Source organism: Cetorhinus maximus, chromosome 18 (genome assembly GCF_964194155.1).
Source record: "Cetorhinus maximus chromosome 18, sCetMax3.hap1.1, whole genome shotgun sequence".
Lineage (NCBI taxonomy): Eukaryota > Metazoa > Chordata > Chondrichthyes > Lamniformes > Cetorhinidae > Cetorhinus > Cetorhinus maximus.
This window is the reverse complement of record NC_135896.1, coordinates 6,476,856-6,499,795: the sequence shown is the minus strand read 5'-3', so window position 1 is coordinate 6,499,795 and position 22,940 is coordinate 6,476,856. Positions and strand designations below refer to the sequence as shown.

Genomic DNA, 22,940 nt, shown 5'->3' with positions numbered 1-22,940 from the left:
CGCTGGCCTGTAGTTCCCTGGTTTATCTCTACAACCCTTCTTAAATAGCGGAACCACATTAGCTGTTCTCCAGTCCTCTGGCACCTCCCCCGTGGCCAGAAAGGAATTAAAAATTTGGGTCAGAGTCCCTGCGATCTCCTCCCTTGCCTCCCTCAGCAGTCTGGGATACAAATCATCTGGACCTGGAGATTTGTCCACTTTTAAGCCTGCCAACACCTCCAATACCTTGTCACTCCTTATATCAATTTGCTTAGGAACCTTGCAGTCTCTCTCCCCGAGTTCGATACCTTCATTCTCATTCTCTTGGGTGAAGACGGACATGAAGTATTCATTCAACACTCTAGCGATGTGTTCTGGCTCCACCCATAGATTGCCCCTTTGGTCCCTTATGGGCCCTACTCTTTCCCTGGTTATCCTCTTCCCATTGAGATACTTATAGAATATCTTGGGATTTTCCCTATTTTTACCAGCCAGAGCTTTCTCATATCCCCTCTTTGCTCTCCTAATTGCTTTCTTAAGCTCCACCCTGCACTGTCTGTACTCCACTAATGCCTCTGCCTATCTGCTTCCATTGTACCTGCTAAAAGTCTCTCTTTTCCTTCTCATTGTAACCTGAATATCTCTGGTCATCCATGGTTCTCTGGGCTTGTTACTCCTTCCTATCACCCTAGAGGGAACATGTTGAGCCTGTACCCTCCCCATTTCCTTTTTGAACACCCCCCACTGTTCCTCTGTAGATTTCCCCACAAGTGACTGTACCCAGTCTACCTTGGCCAGATCCTGCCTTATTTTAATAAAATCCACTCTCCCCCAATCCAAAACATTTTTTTGCAACATGTCGATTTCTTTATCCACAACAAACTTAAACTGTACCATGTTGTGGTCGCTATCACTAAAATGCTCGCCCACCACCACCTCAGCCACCTGTCTGGCTTCATTCCCTAGAATTAGGTTCAGCAATGCACCGTCCCTTGTTGGGGCCTCTACATATTGACCTAAAAAGTTCTCCTTTGAAGAAATCCACTCCATCCAAGCCCTTAACACTATGTCTATCCCAATTAATGTTGGGAAAGTTGAAATCACCTAATATAATTACTCTATTGTTATTGTTTTTACACGCCTCCACAAATTGTGCACATATTTGCTCCTCAATTTCCCACTGACTATCTGGGGGTCTATAATAAACACCTAATAATGTGGTTGCCCTTTTTTTATTCCTAAGCTCTACCCACGAAGCTTCATTCGATGCCCCCTCCAAGATATCATCTCTCCTTACTGCAGTAACGGGCTCCTTAACTAATAATGCAACGCCTCCTCCTCTTTTACCCTCTCCCCTATCTCACCTGAAGATTCTATATCCCGGAATGTTGAGCTGCCAATCCTGCCCATCCCTCAACCACATTGAGGGATGGCTACTATATCACAATTCTACATGTCAATCCTCACCCTTAACTCATCCATTTTACCTGTAATACTCCTGGCATTAAAGTAGAGGCCATCCAGCCTTGCCTTACTCCCTTGAAGCTGAATGCAGCTGCACTCCCTCTGACTTGATTGTTTTACTGTATTATGATGTGTCCCTATTCTGCTAACATTCTGTGTCCCCTCTCCCTGCTGAATTAGTTTAAACTCCTCCCAACAGCACTAGCAAACACGCCCGCAAGGATGTTAGTCCCGCTCTGGTTCAGATGTAGACCGTCCCTCTTGTACAGGTCCCACCTTCCCCAGAAATGGTCCCAGTGATCCAGGAATCTAAAACTCTCCCTCCTGCACCAACTCTTAAGCCACGTATTCATCTGTGCTATTCTCCTATTTCTAAGCTCGCTAGCACGTGGCACTGGGAGTAATCCAGGGATTACAACCCGAGAGGTCTTGCTTTTTAGTCTACTGCCTAACTCCCTGAATTCTTGATGCAAGACCTCATCCCTCTTTCTACTGAATCCATGCTGACGATTTGTATAGCAATCCAATCAGTCCTGTTCCCCCACTCTATCCCTGTAGTTCTACAAGTCATTTCCCTCAAGTCCCCTTCTAATTTCCTTTTGAAATCTTTCTTCATCTCCACTTCCATCACCCTCGTAGGCAGCGAGTTCTCGGTCATTACCACTCACTGTGTAAAAAAGTTCCTTCTACAGTCTCCCTACATCTCTTGCCCAAAATTTTAAATCAGTGTCCTTGTACCATCAGCTAATGGGAAAAGCTTTTCTTTGTCTACCTTATCCAAACCTGTCACAATCTTGTACACCTCTAACAAATCTCTCCTCAATCTCCTTGCTCCAGATTCTCCAAGCTAAACTTGTAGCTAAAATCCCTTGTCCCCGGAACCATTCTGGTAAATTTTCTTTGCACCCTCTCAATGGCCCTCACATCCTTTTTGAAGTGTGGTACCAGAACTGGGAGCAATACTCGACTTGGGGCCTACCAGAGCTTTATGAAGGTTCAGCACAGTTTCTCTTCTTTAGTACTCAATCCGTCTATTTATGAAGCCCAAGATCCCATATGCTTTGCTAACTACTCTCTCAATACATCCTGCTACCTTCAAGGATCTATGCATATGAACTTCCAGGTCCCTCTTTAGAACTGTGCCATTTAATCTAGATTGCCTCTTCCGATCCCTTCTGCCAAAATGCATCGCCTCACACTTCACTGTAATAAATTCCATCTGCTACCTGTCTGTCCATTCTGCTAGCCTATCTACTATGTCCTGTTGCAGTTGATTATCATCTTCCTCACTGTCTGCTACACCTCCAAGTTTGATATAATCAGAAAATTTTGAAATTTTACTCTGTATTCCAATATCCAATTTATATATATATAAAAAAACAGTGGTCCTAGCACTGAACTTTGGAAAACAAAATTTGACACTGAGCCAAGGAACGATACATTAGGCAGGTGACCAAAAGCTTGGTCAAAGCAATAGTTTTTAAGCAACATCTTAAAGAATGAAAGAAGTAAAGGAGTTTGGGGAAGGAATTCCAAAGCTTAGGGCTTAGGCAATTGAAGGCACAACTGCCAATGATGGGGCCAACTAAGACCATAAAACATAAGAGCAGAAATTAGGCCATTTGGCCCATCGAGTCTGCTCCGCCATTCAATCATGGCTGATAAGTTTCTCAACCCCATTCTCCCGCTTTCTCTCCGTAACCTTTGATCCCCATACCAATCAAGAACATATCTATCTCAGTCTTAAATACACTCAATGACCTGGCCTCCACAGCCTTCTGTGGCAATGAATTCCATAGATTCACCACTCTCTGGCTAAAGAAGTTTCTCATCTAAAAGGTCTTCCCTTTACTCTGAGGCTGTGCCCTAGGGTCCTAGTCTCTCCTACTAATGGAAACATCTTCCCCACGTCCACTCTATCCAGGCCTTTCAGTATTCTGTAAGTTTCAATCAGATCCCCCCTCATCCTTCTAAACTCCATCGAGTATAGACCCAGAGCCCTCAAATGTTCCTCATATGTTAAGCCTTTCGTTCCTGGGATCATTCTTGTGAACCTCCTCTGGACCCTCCAGGGCCAGCACATCCTTCCTGCTCACAATATTCTAAATGTAGTCTGACCAGAGCCTTATAAAGCCTCAGCAGCACATCCCTGCTTTTATATCCTAGTCCTCTCGAAATAAATGCCAACATTGCATTTGCCTTCCTAACTACCGACTCAACCTGCAAGTTAACCTTAAGGGAATCCTGGACTAGGACTCCCAAGTCCCTTTGCACTCCAGACTTCTGAATTCTCTCCCCATTTAGAAAATAGTCTATGCCTCTATTCTTCCTACCAAAGTGCATGACCTCACACTTATATCTAAGTGTATATATCTAAAAAAACTCTTGCAATCTTCTTTTATATTACTGGCTAGTTTACCCTCATATTTAATCTTCTCCCTCCTTATTTCTTTTTTAGTTGTCCTCTGTTGGTCTTTGTAGGCTTCCCAATCCCCTGGTTTCCCACTGCTCTTCACCGCATTGTATGCTTTCTCTTTAGCTTTTATGCTGTCCCTTCCCTTGTCAGCCATGGTTGCCTCGTCCTCCCTTTAGTATGCTTCTTCTTCCTAGGGATGGATTTTTGCTATGTTTCCAAAATTACTCCCAGAAACTCCTGCCATTGCTGTTCTACTGTCTTTCCTGCTAGGCTCATCTCCCAGTCAATTTTGGCCAGCTCCTCCTTCATGCCTCTGTAGTTGCCTTTATTCAACTGTAATACCGTTACATCTGATACCAGCTTGTGTGGAATGCACAAGAGAATTCATCTCAAAGTTTAAAATTCCACGATTTAATAACCCCTTTCTAATCGAGAACAAGGATGTTCAATTTGGTGCACTGAAAACTAGGGAAGGTTGTGAAGAACAAGAGGTGATGGATGAGCAGAACTTATCGTGGGACTGGATGTAGGCAGCACAGCTTTGGAGAAGTTATATTTTGTATAGGGAGTAGTTTAAAAGTCTGACGTTTGCAAAGTTGGGCACTGATGAGACATAACTGTGGATAAGGATTTCAGTGATGGTGATAATGGCAAAGCAAAGGTGAAGGTGTTGTGGAGGGGAATGCAAGTGGCCTTAGTATTCACTTGGAGCTTCACTCCAGGTCAAGCAGGGAACCCAAGTGGTGCAACCTATCAAACTAGTGTGACATTTCAAATCACAAACTGTTTTAGACAACAAAATGCAAGGGCCTATGTTGCGGAGGCAATGGATGATATTTTAAAAGTCAAAGAATATATTTTTTAGTTAGCCAATTAAATCCACCCACCAAAGGCAATGGTCTGGAATATTGGACAAGCCGTGATTAAAATGCATGTTATATTCAAATGTAAAAGATGCTGGAATGTTTATCATTGTCGCATAGTAGTCTGCATAAAATATCTTTACAATGCTGCTCCCTTAGCATATATCCCACACAGTTTATTACCTTGGTTGCATCTCATGTGTTTATTCTTTTTGCACTCTACTGTACAAAATAAAGGGAACTTTTGATAGGAAGATGTAAACTGGTATCTGGACCACTATCCTTCTTTTCTTTCATGGGATGTGGGTATCACTGGTAATATTTGTTTCCCATCCCTAACTACCTTTGAACTGAGTGGTTTGCTAGGCAATTGCTGAAGATCTTGAGTCACATATAGACCAGACCGGGTAAGGATGGCAAATTTCCTTCCCCGAAGGACATCAGTGAACCAGACAGGTTTTTATGATAATCGATGATAGGTTCATGGTTACCATTACTGAGACTAGCTTTCAATTCCAGATGTACTACTTAATTTAATTTAAATTCCACAAACATCCATGGTGGGATTTGAACCCAAGTTCCCAGAAGCATTACTAGTCTAGTGAAATTAACACTAGGCCTCTGTCTTTCCATAAAAAGAGATCACTGATTTGCGATTACTCCCAACTGTCCATAATTCTATACAAGTAACAAAAACATTTTATTTTTCTAAACTAAACTAACTGCATATGCGTCGGCACAGATAAAACAAAATAGTCAAAGCACTTTGCAACATCCTGTTGCAGCACTGAAGATAAGATATTCTTCTAATCCATGTTGCGTATCCTTTATACCTAGTCAATCTCAGAAGTGGACAGATAATACGTTTGACAAATGCAATTCTTGGCCAGTAATGGTGCAGTTTACCTTGTGTAGATGCTCCAGTGCCAGCACTATCTCCCCACTGTATATTCTCACTGCATGCTCTGTGAAGCGTTCCCTCTGCGACAAGTGAGTAAACAATTCCCCTCCGTTCACATAGTCTGTTACACAAAATAAAACATTATACATGAGGAAGAAACCATAGTAATCCAAAATATCGTAAAATAGAAAGATTATATAACAAGGCTGATATTACCAAACAGAAACAGGTGTTCAGTGGCACAAAGCCATAACGTTTTCCACATACAGAAATTCTGCATTCAATTTTTACCATGCTTATTTAAAAATGACTAAAACTGATTTTACAACTGTACCTCCATAGTTCTGAAACACAGTTTGCATTAGTTTCTCATACAATTTAAGAAATGTAGCCGAGCAAAGAAATCAATGTATGAAACCATACTTCTCTCACAAGTATCATCATATCCCAGCAAAATGTTCTGATGGTTAAAAAGTTAAGACATTTTTCCCCTGAACACACTGTGCAAAGATCTATGTCAGAGCTTCACACTTGAGAAATTTTGGCTACATTTGAAATTTAAGTATACAACAAGCAATACAAAACTAAAAGTATTCTGGCGGAATCGACAAATACAGGAATGAATAGGTGTAAGCCGTATAATCAAACACTTGTGCACTCAACCGTGAAAAAAAGAGCTAGCAAAACATTTTTAAAAACTCTGAAGGCCAGCATCTGGCTTGATTTTCTAAGCAAAGGAATACTCAAGTTGTAGCTTCCTTTGGTTCCATTTATCCCAATCAGGTGGTCTGTCACTGATATTTTCAAGGCACTAACATGCTGTGTTTGGCAGGGCTTATTGCAAAAAATAAACATTTGGTTCTGATTAATATATTCTCTAACTTGCGAAGCAAAAATGGGAACAAAAGAAGAAACAATGCTGCTAAAGCACAATTGCAAGTTTGGTTCCAAATGAAAGAAACCAAAGTGTAATCTCATTAGTCTTCTGCAGACACTGTAGGACAGTTACCCAGCAAAAACTTGCTACTAGATCTAACAGTGAGAGGTTCCAAAGACCAACATCATCATCAATGATTTTCAATGCTATCTGCAGCAACACAAAACCAAAGCATAACACAATCAGCATCTTAATTTCAATTCTTAATTCAGGGATTTCTTCTAAATTACAGAGGTCTAGCCTCCCTACTTTTTTGAGGAAGTGATAAACTCAAGCAAACTGTTTTAAGCCCTATGACGCGGTGCATTGCGACTTCCAAAAGGCTTTCGTTAAAGTCTTACAACTGTCAAAGTCAAAGCTATTGGGATTCAGACGAAAATCTGGAAGTGGATGAGAAATTGGCTGAAACATAGGAAACTGCAGCAACACAAAACCAAAGCATAACACAATCAGCATCTTAATTTCAATTCTTAATTCAGGGATTTCTTCTAAATTACAGAGGTCTAGCCTCCCTACTTTTTTGAGGAAGTGATAAACTCAAGCAAACCGTTTTAAGCCCTATGACGCGGTGCATTGCGACTTCCAAAAGGCTTTCGTTAAAGTCTTACAACTGTCAAAGTCAAAGCTATTGGGGTTCAGACGAAAATCTGGAAGTGGATGAGAAATTGGCTGAAACATAGGAAACAATGAGTATGGATTGAGTGCATCAGGTTCAGTGCTGGGGCCATTACAGGTCTAATTTACACCAACGATCCAAATTCAGGAACTGAATGCAAAGCTATAATCTTTGCTGATGACGCCAAAGTACAAGGGATAATGGAAACAGAAGGAGCAGCTCAAAAATTACTGGATGATTTGGACAAACTATTACGTTAAGAAAAATCACAGATGATATGTGATGCAGAACAACGTAAAATATTGGATATAAACTGAGGAAACTGGAGAAACACTGGCATACAAAAAAGGAGGCATGATTGTTTAGAAGCACATATGATTGCTATGGGATGGTTGACCTGGAATATTACTAGAAACTGAAGGTGTGGAACTAGGGGGCATCAATTCAAACAAGTAAAAGATAATTTTAGGACTGATATCAGGAAATTCTTCTTCATACAAAATGTGATTGGTGTATGAAATGGACTTCCAATAGAATAGTCAAGGCAAAAAACGTGGAATAATTTAAGAAACAATTTGTTGTGAATGACAGAAAGTAGGATTTTTCTGGTTAAATGAATTAAATGGGCCAAATGATCTTCCTCAGCCGTAATTATTTTTTTGATGTTGTATTTAAAGGCAAACAAGCTGTAAGATAATAAAATAACCTTCAGTAATTTGCTAATAATTAACCAGACTATAACAAATTAATTCAGTAGTACTTGCTTAAATGAAAAAATTCAACATCCCAGATCACTTAACATATAAGTCAACTGCACTTCTGTTAAGAGATTACTAGCTATTAATAGTGAGAAATCTAGGCATTAATATTTTGTTCAACCCATAAGAGGGACCCATGTCATAGAGCATTATGCAACTAGTCGCAAAACATTTGCAATCATTTTTCCAAATTAGCTCTAGGTCTGAAATTTACATTTTACTGACCTCTTTCTGGCCAATTATTTATAACTCTGTTATAGCCTGGAACCAATTCTACTAGAAAGTGATTCTATAATTGAATCAGTTTTAACTAATGCTGAAGCTCAGCAACCCCCTCCACGCCCCTTTATAATGTGGGAAGTTTCCATAATGGAACAAAGCATCTGTGAACTTGTCTTCACTATGAGGCAACTGTGCATGCTCAGTTAGATGGCTATCTTTCTAGTAACGGGGAATGTCTGAGAAAGCACTCACTAGTCTATTTGGGCAGAATCAGAGCTCATCCCCATATTCTGGGCCACAGATGGTAGGTCTGACAGCAGTCATTATCAGGGAAGCCTAGCTTCGACACTCACAGACATTATGGTTACAGGCATCCATTGTAACCTGTCTAATGAGGACTTTTGATGCCTTCAATGTCATGAGCAATGGCCATTTAAGATACAGAAATATTGCTATTAGAGGAAAGGAGGCATTGGTTATAATAAGGCGGTAACTGTGGGTGGGTAACTACTACAATGAATTTAACATCAAAGCATGTTCACTATACTGTTCTCCTATAATATTCTACAAAGTGAGGTTTATACATATCATCACTAATTTAATTCTAAGAAACTTTAGAAGGTTCTATTACTTCAGTGGGCAGTGATCTATGCTACAAAACAAGGACAATCCCTTAATAGCTTTCTTTAGTGTTCCCTAGCCTTACTTTTTTAAACCTAATTATTGTAAATTAGCTTCTTAACAAAGAAAGCTTTTATTCTATTTCAGTTACAGGAAACTTGTTAGCTCCAGGATTGATTTTTTTTGCAAAACCAATCCGTTGCCTGTAGTTACATACTACAGCCAAGTATGATTTTAGCCAGGAGCAATAGCTTTCAGTGGACACGTAGTGCCAATGTGCATGCCAGCTTCAGGTTATAAGCCTAGTGAGTGCTTTGGAATCAATCTCTTTTCTTGTTATAATGTCAGTTTCAGGTTAAGCTGCAGTATTACACAGAGCAGTCCCAATATCATGATTTGACAAAGCAGTGAGTCACAGGATAGCAACCTTTGGAGGTACAAGATCAATTTCAGATCAAAATGAAACAGATGTTGCATTTCATTAAAGAGGCGATGCTAGGATTTTGCACTCTACTGAAAACCGATCTTACTGTTCCCTCCATTTCAACATGCAGAGAAACTAATCTTTCATCTTCTTCAAGGGGCTGTTTACTATTGGCGGCTGTTGAGCCTGGACTATTGCTGACTCAGATTCAGTCTTGCTACAGAAATTGTTGCGAATACATCTAGAAAACTTTGCATTAAAATATCAAAATTGCAACACTCTGATTTTACATATAAAATGCCAACTGTCACCAATTCCCTCTAATTTTTATCCTTTAACGTGGCAATGAATCTTCATGCTACAAGTGATCAACATAAAATTTGGGCAATGGCTTTAAAACTTTTTTGATTGGCAGACTCCTTGAGAGTATTAATAAGATTCCTAGGAACCACCTGCAAATACTAAAACTCCCAGGAGCACACTATTCTAATACCCAAAAGACAGCATAGGCTGACCCAAAGATAAAATATTGTTTCAGAAAACTTGCTTCCCAACGTGCTAAAGTGAACAAGCACAAAATAATATAAACGCAAAGTAGTGCGGATGTTGGAAACCTGAAATAAAAACAAAGTGCTGGAAAAATTCAGCAGGTCTGGCAGCATCTATGGAGCGAAACAGGGTTAATTTGTTCGAGCTGAATATGACTTCTTCAGAACAAGTTCTAACCGAAGAAGTCATATTCGACTCAAAACGTTAACTCTGTTTCTCTCTCCACAGATGCTGCCAGGCCTGTTGAGTTTTTCCAGCACTTTCTGAACAAGTATAATAATCTGATTACTTGCAAGATTCCCTGGTATCCCTTCCCAGAACTCCTTAAGATCTGAGGACCCCAACTTGAACATCTACTAGAGGGAGATATCACATTAAGTGGGGACTTGCATATTGGAATTAAGGAACAATGGCGAGACAAGCATTACTCCCTGATTTGGGTGACTCGGGTTCGGTTTCTCAGACAAATGCTAAGGGAGACTCAATCCTTGAGTTGGGCTGACACTGATCAGACAGTCATCGTCTCTGCAGTGAGCCAAGTCGAAGTCTGCTGTGACGTGCAACTGTTCCTGCACAACAAGAAAGAAAAAGAACTTGCATTTTTATAGCATCATTTGCACACTCATGATTCTTCAAAAGGTCTCAAAGCCAATCAATTGTTTTTTGTAGACTAACTATTATTGTCACATAGGCAAATGTGGCAACAAATTAAATAATCTATTTTTAGTTGTGTTTGTTGAGGGGTAAATGTTGGCTAGAACAAGTGGAGGAATCTTCTTTGAACAGTGCCCTGAAATCTTCAACATCCGCCTAGACAGGGACACGGGATGTTAAACCTGACAATGTGGCACACCCTCAAGCATCAGTTTTGATTATATGCTCAAATCCATGAAGTGGGGCTCGAACCCATAACTGAGCCAGAGCCTCATCACTGCGCCTAGCTGGCATTTTAGTAAGCAATTAAGGTTAGACAGCTAAACAACCCTGTAAATCCTTAACTAATGCAAGACTGCAATTATTCTCCAACAGCTATCTGCTAACTGTTTTAATAGCAGTGTCTAGGTCAGACAGTCATGATCAGAGTATCTTGCATTGACTCTCAAGGCCTGGAGCTAATGACAATTTTATGCAGTCATTACCGCAGATGAGTTTTTTTTCAGGGAGGTTGACATAACTCCTGTCAGACTCCGGGTATAGAATCTAACTTGATAGAAATTTCTGCATCTGTTCCCCAACTCTAATCAATCCAGCCACACACTGACTTGTCCAGTTCACAGGCCACCAGCAGTCCTCCTACCTTTACATTCAAGTTCATGTGATAGTCACAATCAACATGCAGGTGCCTCAAACTCTATTCTGGGATGTGGAACAGTGTGCATATTGTGGCTGAGATTTTATAGGGAGCCAGCACGTGGTGCTGGGAGGCAAGTCAGATGTGAAGGTAGGGAGGGGTGTGGCAGGTGGCCTCCCACCCTGAGACCAATTGGTCAATTAAGGGTCACTTAATTCTTCCACCGTCACTGGTGAAGTACCAGCAGCATGTGGAAAATTTGCCATATGGGATCCTGTGGCTTAGTGGGGAGGGGGGGCCTCCTGATCAAATACCTTGTGGCCCACAGAGGGCTTCCCTGGTAGCAAGGGCCATCCTTTCAGAAAGACCCTCTGCTCTCACAAGCAACCCCCATCCCCTCAGCGGGACTTGCCTGAATGGCCCTGGTGAGCATGCCCCCATTTACCTGGGTTGCAAGGTCCCTTCCATGGGATGCTGCTGCTGACTGGGTCTAGTCCAGCATATACCTAGTACATTTTTTCTAGTGATAATAATTGTTTTGAGTCTCTTTCTCCCTTTTGCACCCCTCTTCAGATTTTCTACTGTTATTGGGGTGCTAGCATAAAGCCAGTGTTGGAGTCATGGTGACTATTTCATTTGTAGCAAGGAAAGAACAGAACTCTCATAACATTACCCCAAACTATCCATTGTTCTGACTCCAGCCTCATGTACAAACCCTCCCCTGTCCCTTCCTTCAACAGGCATTGGGAGCCATCCTTTTTTCTGCCTAAGTCCCACACTCTGTAAATCTCTCCCTAACTGCACATCTTTGACCAAACCTTTGGTCACCTTTCCAAATTTCTCTTTCAACGGCTTGGTCCTTTTCCACCCCGTTACACCGCTGTGAAGCGCCTTGAGACATTCTTCTGTTCTCCAGTTGTTCTATTAGCACTACTCATGCCTATTTCTGGACAAATATTCACGAATAATTATATTTGTTACCAATTAGCAATTGATTATGTGTAATAGTACATATTGGGGTAGAATTTCCTGTGTATTTGCACCCAGAGACACCTGTAACCTGGTACCAAACAAACATGCAGCGAAAAAGTTTACAGAAAATTAGGCGGAAGGGAGTTGTGCACCTAATTATGATACAACAAAATCTCTTCAGTCCTTTGCACTTGTAATGACCCTTCTACATGAATGAATTTTTTCTCAAGACGATGACTCTGCCCCAAAGCTACAGAGCATTGCGTACAAATTTCCTGCAACTGCAGTAATTTAGAAACTCTTAAAATTCTGACCAGATTTTCAGGCACCTGTGATCACTTGAATTCGGTACAAAACAGCTGTTCGTGGAAGTATTAACCATGCTCATCCTGTGAATCCTGATGGTGATTTTTTTGGTCATTTTGAGAAATAAACATGGCCTTTTTGCTCGCTTTATCCCTGCAGCCATTAGCACAGAGGAAGAGGAGAAACAAGAGGAAGGGAACCAGAGACAGGATGACAGAAGGCTGGGAGAATGGAGCACCATCAGCAAAGACAGCATCCAACCCAGAGAGTCTATAGGTCTTGAATGACATTCAAGGAGGTATCCAAACAGCGCACCAAGCAATGCTTGTGCTATACAAAGCTGGCTACTGGCTGACTCACAGATATTTGTCCTGTGATGACTCAAAGCCCCAGTCAACATGCAGCAAGGTCTTAACCATAGAAATGAAGGTTACTACAGCCATAAACATTTACTACTCTGGATCATTCCAGGCATTTACCGGGGGAAGCTGTGCAATATTAGTAAAATGGCAGTGAGAGTCAGAATCATAGAATAGTTACAGCACAGGAGGCCATTCATTCCATTGTATCTGTGCCAGCTCTGCATAAGAACTACTGTTTGTCCCACTTGACTAACCCTGTAATCCTGAATTTTTTTTTCTCTTCAGATAATTATCCAATTCCTTTTTGAAACCACGATTGAAGCTGCTTGCACTGCACTCTCAGATGGTGATTCCAGATGCTAGCCACGTGCTGCGTAACAGATTTTCTTCATGTTTCTCTTGCTTCTTTTGCCAATCAACTTAAATCAATATCCTCTGGTCCTCCAGCCTTCTGCCAACAGAAACAGTTTCTCCCTATCTACTCTGCCAAGATTTTGAACATCTCTATCAATCTCCTCTCAGCTTCCTCTTCTCTAAAAAGAACAGGCTCATATTTGCCAATCTATCCTTGTAACTGAATTTTCTCATCCCAGAATTATCTTTCCTTGCATCCTCTCTCAAGCCTTCATGACCCTCCATAAGTGTGTTGCCCAGAACTGGACTCAATACTCCAGTTGAGGCTGAACCAGTGTTTTATAAAGGTTTATGGTAACTTCTTGCTACTGTTCTCTGCCTCTATTTATAAAGCCCAGGACGTATTAACTGCTTTCTCAACTGGTCCTACTACCATCAGTGATTTGTGCACATATACCCCCCCAGGTCCCTCTGCTTCTGCATTTCTTTTCCTTCTCCTTCCTAAGAAAATGTATCAGTTCAAACCTCCCGACATTAAACTTAATCTGCCATGTCTGGCCATTCCACCAGCCTGTTTATATCAGCATTCATCAGGTGACTGATGTCCTTTTCCAGAGTGTTGGAGAATTCACCAGGTTTAATGTGTCCGCTGCGAAGGAAAAACAGAGGGTATTGGGTTTCTATGGGTTTGCTGCCTTTCCCTGAGTTTAGGGGTGGGGAGATGCGGGGTGGTGATTGACACAATAAAGGCACCCCATCAGGATCCACAAAGCTACAGCAACAGAGAAAGCTAACATTCACCGAAACATCAGATGGTCTGCAATGTTGCACTGCACACCTTGCATGTGAATGCTAAGTAAGCTTTGGGGGGGATGGTGGGGAGGGGAGGGTGGTGGGAGCTGTGGGGAGTGCTGTTGCTATGTTTTTATTGTGCTCAACTCTGCTGTCGGGCACATGCTCGATAACCAGAGGAATGTTGAAGGCTGGATTTTTAATATTACCCTAAAAGCTGTGGCTGATAACACTTTTTTTTTACATCCCACAGATAAAAGCCAATGAAAGATACATAACCAAATACATATGTACACCAGGTGTCAGGATGCTGTGGAGCTGCTGGAGCCTAAATCCATCTGGGGGTGCCCTACAAATACCCCTGAGAGCATAGCAAGGATAATTTTCATGTGCTGTGTCCTGCACAACTATGCCTTGATAGAATGCCTAAGCCTTGATTTCCAGTGATGTGGAAGTTGATGGGCGGGAATGAGCCAACTAAAGTAGAAGATCCTGATCTGTTGGTCAAGAGTCAAAGGAGGTGAAATGTCCACAAATGGTGTCACTCGAGAAGGTGAGGCAGTTGGAGGGAAGCTTGTGGCACAGGCATTATCAAATGAATGTCTCTGCAGAGGTTGCAAGAAGAAGGATTTGACACATCTTTCTTTAGCTTTCAAGACAGTTTTATTTATTAAAAAAATGTTTCACAGAATTAGTATAGTTAACCTGAAATTTTAACGACTACAAATACTGACTGCAAAGGTTGAACTCTGCTTAGGTATTACGATCCCAGCTGATGTTAATACTGGACAAGTCAGATCTGAGTAAAACCTGATAGATCCTAACTTTTGTTTCCTTTTAGAAACTGTGGAGAAGTTACTGAACAAATTCACAGGAGTCTGCTGATGAACTTTTAACACAAGGAATAAAACATTTATTAAACAAGAAAAATGAACAATGTAACTCCAGACAAAAAAGTTGGAAAGCTCTCAATACAAATAAAGAAAATTATTCAAATATTCCTTCACCCCAGGTATATCTTTACAGGCACATACAAATTCAGAAAGATAACACAATTTATAATAAATATTTTATACTCTAAAATTCAGAGTAAGTATGCGTTGCATGTGAATTAACAGGCGAACTGTGGTAGGACACCCCAACCCCAAAACAAGTGACAGATGCCATCAAAACAGATTCCATGGATCTCTCATCAACCCACCCAGACGCTTGTCACACCGTTAGCCAACTAGTCTCACTGAAACTGTACCTTTCTCATGAAGGTTTCCAATTCCCACGTTCGAAACTTTCCTGGGAATTCTCTCCAAACATCACTCCTACTTGGTCAGCTTCAACAAGGGTCCACCTCCAGGGTTTCAACCTCACCTTGCAATATTCCTTTCTACCGGATCACTGTGTATACTCATGCCTCACCTTCCAAGCACACTTTTAGATCTTCAGCTGTGTCAAGCAGAGTACCACTGCTCCAAAGGATACCTTTGCCCTTATGGCCCACAACAGAGTCATCAACCTTTGACCGCCCTCTCAGATCCTCAGGGCTTCCCTTGAGCACACTTTGCGTCAAGTCTGCTCCCCGCAAACTCTCTCTTTAATTTAGAGCCTATTGCTCTGCTCCATTTTCTCAACCTTACTTCAGGATCTGTTTCTGATCTCTTTCCTTGTCCTCACCTGGAACCTTCTTCTGGGTCCTGTTTCTTCCCCATGCCTTGGTCTGGGGTCTTCTTCTTTGTTTGGGACTTTCTCCCTGTCCTGCTCCCTGGGACACCTTCTCTGAAATGGTGCTCCTCTTCAGGTCACCTAGTCTGCAGTTTCATACTGTTTCACTGTTCTTCTTTTTCTTCTACAGGGCCGGTTCCCAGCCTGAAGACTAGAAAAAATGCTGTGCATGTGCGGCCCCTTTCCCAGTCTGCGCTTTTGAATCAACCAACTGCGCACGTGTGGTCATCACCCAGCTGGTGCATGTGCAGGAGACACAAAAATGGAAAAAGACAGGAACTGCGCACATGCGGCCAGTTCCCGGCCAGCACATGTGCAGAAGCCCTGAGGCCCGCTGAAAACTGGAGTTCCTGAACTCTGAGGTAAGTATTTGAGTTTCGTAACATTAGACATCCGAACAAATTCTTGCAGAAACTCCACTAAAACTTTAACTAGGCTCTGAGATGTGTAGCTTCATTAGCGTGCTTTATGGTGGTGTAACCTCTTTGAATCTAGGAGAGATGGTGGCATAGTGGTAATGTCACTGGACAAGTAAGCCAGAAACCCAGGCTAATGCTCTGGGTACATGGGTTAAAATCCCACCATTGCAGCTGTTGGAATTTGAATTCAGTTAATAAATCTGGAATATAAAGCTAGTCTCAGTAATGGTGATCATGAAACTATCATCAATTGTCATAAAAACCCATCTGGTTCACCAATGTCATTTAGGGAAGGAAATCTGCCACCCTTACCTGGTCTGTGACTCCAGATCCACAGCAATGTGGTTGACTCTTAACTGCCCTCTAAAATGGCTGAGCAAGCCACTCAGTTCAAGGGCAATTAGGGATGGGCAACAAATGCTGGCCTTGCCAGCAACTCCCACATCCCATGAAAGAATAAAGAAAAAAATCAAAAGTTTCTACTTTGCAGCAATAACAGTCAAAATCAAGATAGTCAGCAAAGAAGCAGGAGAGCAAGATGATAATCACAATCTTCCAGTCAAGCAGCTTCTGTGGAAATATGAACAAGAAAGAGAAGATAATAGAGACAGGAATTAAACAGCCCCTACTCATCACAGGAACCACATTTGCCCTGGCATCTTGATGAGCCTTTTGGTCAGCTGCTTCTAAGTGCTATGTCCCAGTAAGTTGGATTGGAAAGGTGGGCCGATGTAGAAAAATGCTGAGCTGATGAGCCATGGACCTGTGGTTTGTCCTTGTACATGACTGCATGCTCCTGAATGAGGCTGCTACTGGCTTCGACTGTGAAGGAAAACATGAGCTGCCTTGTGTAACTTGTCAGGTATTTGTGGCTCTGTGCCTCCTGTTGACGGGTCAGGGCTCGAGATGATACTGCCACCCAGAGAGAGGAGTGCAGCAGGCTCTTGGACTGCACCTTCTGCCCTTCCACTGTGTTTTGATCTGCAACTCCAAAAATCAGTTTGTTGGAAGTTCTCGGATAACGTCAGGTCTCCGCAGGAAACTGGAAATCATGATATTTAGCACATTCCAGTGTGTCATCCAAAGCCTTATGAGCAAAAGTCAAAACATTCATCAAGGTGGAAGTCCCGACAGCTCCCTCACCACCCTTTGCCAGTTGACCTGCTGTGTATTCCCACTGCAGCCACAACCTGCTGCTTTTGGAGTCCTAACATGTCCTGTGCGATGTTAGTGCATTGCAGCAAAATTGGAGGCCACAACACCAGGAAGCTCCATGTCACTACTGATAAGATTCCCAATTCCTCACGAGGATCAGCAGCGCTGCTTCAGGACTGCAGCCGTCAAATCACACTCCACTGACTCATTGATCTGTGGTTGCCTTCTAGCTGATATCTCTGGAGAGGTGACAATATGTACTAGCTCCTCGGAGTCTCCTGGTTCCTCGAAACTATATTCTGATACTGGAGAACTCATCTGGCCATGAGGCACTCACTTAGGCCCAGTGAAATGTGTCTACGCTGGTACAGTTGTGGAGAACTAGGTGACTTTACTTGGTGGTGATCCAAAGGTGGGGACAGGATGGTTCACTGCCAAGAAGGATAAGCGTTGTATGGATCTGACTTTGTATCTCCCATCTGGAGTTTCAACTGGGGAGGGAACGTTGCACAATGAAGCCAAGGTCCGAATTCTCCAATCTCTCTAGAAGCTGCTGCCCCTCCCTCACCCACACCCTTGCCCTTATCTCTTTTGCCTCTCCACGCCCTTCATCAACAACAACTGAGTCCCAGTACTTTGAACGACCTGTGGAAAGAAAGAAAAGAGGGTTAGAATGGTTACCTTTTCCATTGCTAGGATTCCCCATGGGAGAGGGGAACACCAGGTGCCTGTCCAGGAGCAATGAATGATTGCAAGGAGACAGCTACTGATCTGATTTTGAACTCTTCCTTCTCCTGTTAACACCCTGTCCTCTGCAGCCCTTCTCATGACAAAATCAGAGAGTGGAGATAAAAGAGCATATCTTCTGGGTTACAGCCCCACAGAAAATTCCAGCCATACACCTTTAAAAAACATTAAATTGAGAAAACCTTTATGCATTCATCTCAAAAACTGCCACCAGGCAAGAGGTTGGTCATCTTGGTCTCAGGATTGGTCAAAATCTTAGATGCTAGGCATTTCTTAACCATGGTTTTCCAGAGCTAGTAGCTGAACAATACTTAGTCTTTTCAGCATCAAAAAGTTGTTTGAAAGCTGCTTACCAGCTGATTCTGGTAGTAGAAGTTGAGTTCAACTATCAAATGATCTCATTCCATTCTTGAATGAAGATTTAGAGTTCTGAGAGCAAAAAGGAAGGGAGTGATGAATTCCATAATCAAACGAGGGGGTCTCCTGGCCACTTCTTTATCCACGATTAGGATCACCTTGTAATTTACACACGTGCTCTTCACATTCTCAGCACAGGCTTCAGTTTCCAACGAGTGCAAATGAATTAATGGCTAATAATTGCCTTATAAGGTTTAAGTTCAATCACTAACTTTTATGATACTTGAAGCAGAATTGTTACAGGTGCATCTTGCATCTGCACTGTTCCCACTTGGGTCATTACTGGCAGAAATATACTAACGTGGCCTTAACAATCAAAATTTGGATATGTATTCCCGTACCTCTAGATTTCATTATGTTTCAAAGGTGTGATGTTTAGCAAATTCTGACTTATCAAACCTGAAATAACAAAACACGAAATACTTCCAAAAACACCATCTACCAAATGCACCAGAGAAAAAAATATGTATAATATTCACTCTCTAATACGTTATGACTTTAAAATTGCACTATTTACAGTTTTTGCACTTGATACCGAAACAATAGAAACACATTTCTTGACATGCTTTTATGCTTTGTTCCTGGATACGATAATAGAGATTGTCTACTTCTGAGAATTCTTTGACAGTGGTGGGGAGTGAAAACACATGTTTTATTTTGCTCAAAACAAAGTTTGTGAACTGGAAATTACTTTAATTCACCTAAAACAAGAATGATCCGTATCTTTCAGATATCTTGACTGAAATCTAATATCTGCTCTAGTTATTTTCTATTGACATAACTGCCACTTGAGTCATGCTATTTGAAGCTAATACAATTATTGTAGGTTTGGCAGCCTATGCTGTATTCAGAAAAAAAAGGCTTGTCCACTCTTGCCGGGCCGGAACCGCTAAAGAATTCTTTTATTTATTAAAAATTACAGAATTTACAGCACAGAACTAGGCCATTCGACTCATGGCTGCTGTTTTCATTCCACATGAGCCTCCTCCCATCTAATTCATCTAAACCCTTTCTTCATATCCTTCCAATTCTTTCTCCTTCAGTTATTTATCAAGCTTCCCTTTAAAAGTATCTATGCTATTCGCCTCAACTATTCCATGTAGTAGCGAGTTCCACAGTTCAATCACTCTCTTTGTAAAGACACTTCTCTTGGATTCCTTCTGTTGTGAGAACGTTTAATTTCATGATTCATATATTGTAGGAATGCAACTTAGTTTTAGGGAAATTAAGTTTGTAAACGTAAGGTAATAGAACAAATCTCAGGGAGTCAGAAGTTATTTTTTTAAATTCTTTCATGGGGTGTGACTAGGCCAGCATTTATTGCCCAACCCTAATTGCCCTTAAGAAGGTGGTGGTGAGCTGCCTTTTACAACTGTTGCAGTCCATGTGGTGTGGGTATACCCACAGTGCTGTTAGGAAGAGAATTCCAGGATTTTGACCCAGCGACCATGAAGGAATGGCGATATATTTCCAGGTCATGATGGTATCAATGGGAAGAGGATAACCAGGGAAAGAGTAGGGCCCATTAGGGACCAAAGGAACAATCTATGGGTGGAGCCAGAGGACATCGGTAGAGTGTTGAACGAATACTTCACATCCGTCTTCACTCAAGAGAATGAGGATGAAAGTATGGAACTCGGGGAGAGAGACTGCAAGGTTCTTGAGCAAATTGATATAGGAAATGACAAGATATTGGAAGTGTTGGCAGGCTTAAAAAAGTGGACAAATCTCCAGGTCCGGATGATTAGTGTCCCAGACTGCTGAGGGAGGCAAGGGAGGAGATCGCAGGGGCTCTGACCCAAATTTTTAATTCCTCTCTGGCCATGGGGGAGGTGCCAGAGGACTGGAAAGCAGCTAATGTGGTTCCACTATTTAAGAAGGGTTGTAGAGATAAGCCAGGGAACTACAGGCCAGTAGGTCTCACGTCAGTGGTAGGGAAACTATTGGAGAAAATTCTGAAGGAGAGAATCTACTTGGAGAGGCAAGGTTTGGTCAGGGATAGTCAGCATGGCTTTGTCAGAGGGAGGTCATGCCTAACAAATTTGATTGAATTTTTTGAGGAGGCGACCAGGTGTGTAGATGAGACCTGATCGAGGTGTACAAGATTATGAGGGGCATGGACAGGGTGGATAGGGAGCAGCTGTTCCCCTTAGTTGAAGGGTCAGTCACGAGGGGACACAAGTTCAAGGTGAAGGGCAGAAGATTTATGGGGGATGTGAGGAAAAACATTTTTACCCAGAGGGTGGTGACGGTCTGGAATATGCTGCCTGGGAGGGTGGTGGAGGCGGGTTGCCTCACATCCTTTAAAAAGTACCTGGATGGGCACTTGTCATGTCATAACATTCAAGGCTACGGGCCAAGTGCTGGTAAATGGGATTAGGTAGGTAGGTCAGGTGTTTCTCACGTGTCGGTGCAGACTCAATGGGCCGAAGGGCCTCTTCTGCACTGTGTGATTCTGTGACTGGGTTGGAGAGGAACTTCCAGGTGGTGGTGTTACCATCTGTCTGCTGCCCTTGTCCTTCTAGATGGTAGTGGTCGTGGGTTTGGAAGGTGCTGTCTAAGGAGCCTTGGAGAATTTCTGCAGTGCATCTTATGGATGGTACAAACTGCTGCCATTGCACATCGGTGGTGGAGGGAGTGAATGTTTGTGATTAGGGTGCTAATCAAGCAGGTTGCTTTGTCCTGGATGGTGTCAAGCTTCTGCAGTGTTGTTGGAGCTGCACTCATCCAGGCAAGTGGACAGTATTCCATCACACTCCTGACTTGTGCCTTGTAGATGGTGGACAGGTTTGGGGAGTCAGGAGGTGAGTTGCTCGCCGCAGGATTCCTAGCCTCTGACCTGCTTTTGTAGCCACAGTATTTATATGGCTAGTCCAGTTCAGTTGCTGGTCTACGATAATCCCCAGGATGTTGATATCGGGGGATTCAGTGATGGTAATGCCATTGAACATTAAGGGTCAATGGTTAGATTCTCTCTTGTTGGAGATGGTCATTGCCTGGCACTTGTGTGGTGCAAACATTACTTGCCACTTGTCAACTCAAGCCTGGATATTAACCAGGTCTTGCTGTATTTTGACATCACAAAAGAACATACGAAATAGGGCAGGAGTAGGCCATTTGGCCCTTCAAGTCTGCCCCGCCATTCAATAAGACCATGGCTGATCTGCCCCAGGCCTCAACTCCTCTTTCGCACCAGCTCCTCATAGACCCTCAACTCCCTGATTTTTCAAAAATCTATCTACCTCTTCTTTAAATACTTTCAGTGATCTAGCCTCCACAATTCTCTGGGGTAGAAAATTCCAGACATTCACTATCCTCTGAGAGAAGATATTCCTTCACATCTCAGTTTTAAATGAGTGTCTCCTTATTCTGTAACTATGTCACCTAGTTTGAGATTCCCCCATGGACATGGACTGCTCCAGTATCTGAGGAGTCATGAATGGTGCTGGACATTATGTTACCAGATCACCCAAGTTATTTATAATTCAAAGGTCTTTCCATGTGTACTGACAAGGTCAGAATTAGAAGTGTGAAAAGAGTAAACAATAGTTGGCCCCTTTCTGAGTTTTGGTAGAGGGAAGATGTCTTCACAAGGGGTTTAAGTTATTCATGTGGGTCCCAGGTCAAAAAAGGTTGAAAGCAAAGATAAACAAGGTAAGACCTTAAAGTATCCATATACTTTTCAATCAAAGGATGTTTTGGAAATTGAGGATAATTAATTGAAATCTCTATCTGGGACATCCCAGGTCTGCCACCTGGTTGTGGGGCGAGATTGCCTCCCAGCAATCTTTGTTTTGGATTTATTTGTGTTTCCTCACAGAAACAGCAATTAACTTGGAAGGATGTGAGAAAGCAGTTGTGTATCTGCTGGCAGTCGGAACTACGAGCATAGAGGCCATTAGGAACCAGAAATATTCCTCAGTTGGAGTCACTAAGCAGGAATTGCTAGTGGGGCCCACGCTGAGAAGGAAAAGTCTGAATTAATGAGTAGTTAAAATTGTCAGATCTGTCTGGTAAAGCTAGTGGAAGAAATTGGTAGTGGAATCCTTGCAGAGAGAGAGAGAGAGAGAGAGCTCGGAAAGTCTAAGTGCCAGACTGGGAAACTGGGGAGAGTCAAAGTAAATTCCTGAGAGTTGCGGCACACCTTGGTCTGGTCTCAGAAGTGAAAGAACCCTCAAGATTCTGGAAAGTATAGGAACTCTTGGGTAGAACTAAAACAAAACAGGAAGTGGTTTGTTAAGATTTTTGAAGTTACAGAATAAGGATTACAAGATAGTGTTAAATTAGTAGTACTTGCTTTGTTTAATTCCTGTACAATAAATGTTTTATTTGAAATGAGAAACTTTGTGGAGTAATTTCTTTCAGTTAATAACTGGGAACTCGGATTTCTTCTTACAAGTTAATGGTCTCCCTCGAGATCATAATACTTCTTGGATTCCTAATGTAGAATTTATTAGTGACTATTTTATATTTGCGATTCCTAGCTTTGGATTCCCCACACAAGTGGTAACATTTTCTCTGTGTTTACCCCATCAATTATGTCATTGTTCATGTCCTAGTGTTTAGGGCTGAAGGTCAATAATACATATGAAATTTGGAAATTGATAAAATAGAACACAAGAGCTTCCTTGTACAAGTAATTGTTTTTCACTTCACTCA

At 42.1% G+C, this 22,940-nt stretch overlaps 1 protein-coding gene across 3 annotated transcripts in view; it reads right to left on the bottom strand.

The window, feature by feature from the left end:
• rps6ka5 (ribosomal protein S6 kinase, polypeptide 5) overlaps positions 1 to 22,940 on the bottom strand; it is a 227,051-nt gene that overhangs the window by 103,105 nt on the left and 101,006 nt on the right. For all 3 annotated transcript variants that reach the window (XM_078562015.1, XM_078562017.1, XM_078562016.1), the window contains one exon: positions 5,629 to 5,744. In XM_078562015.1, coding sequence (XP_078418141.1) covers positions 5,629 to 5,744 — 116 coding nt within the window. The remainder of the gene's footprint in view (positions 1 to 5,628; positions 5,745 to 22,940) is intronic.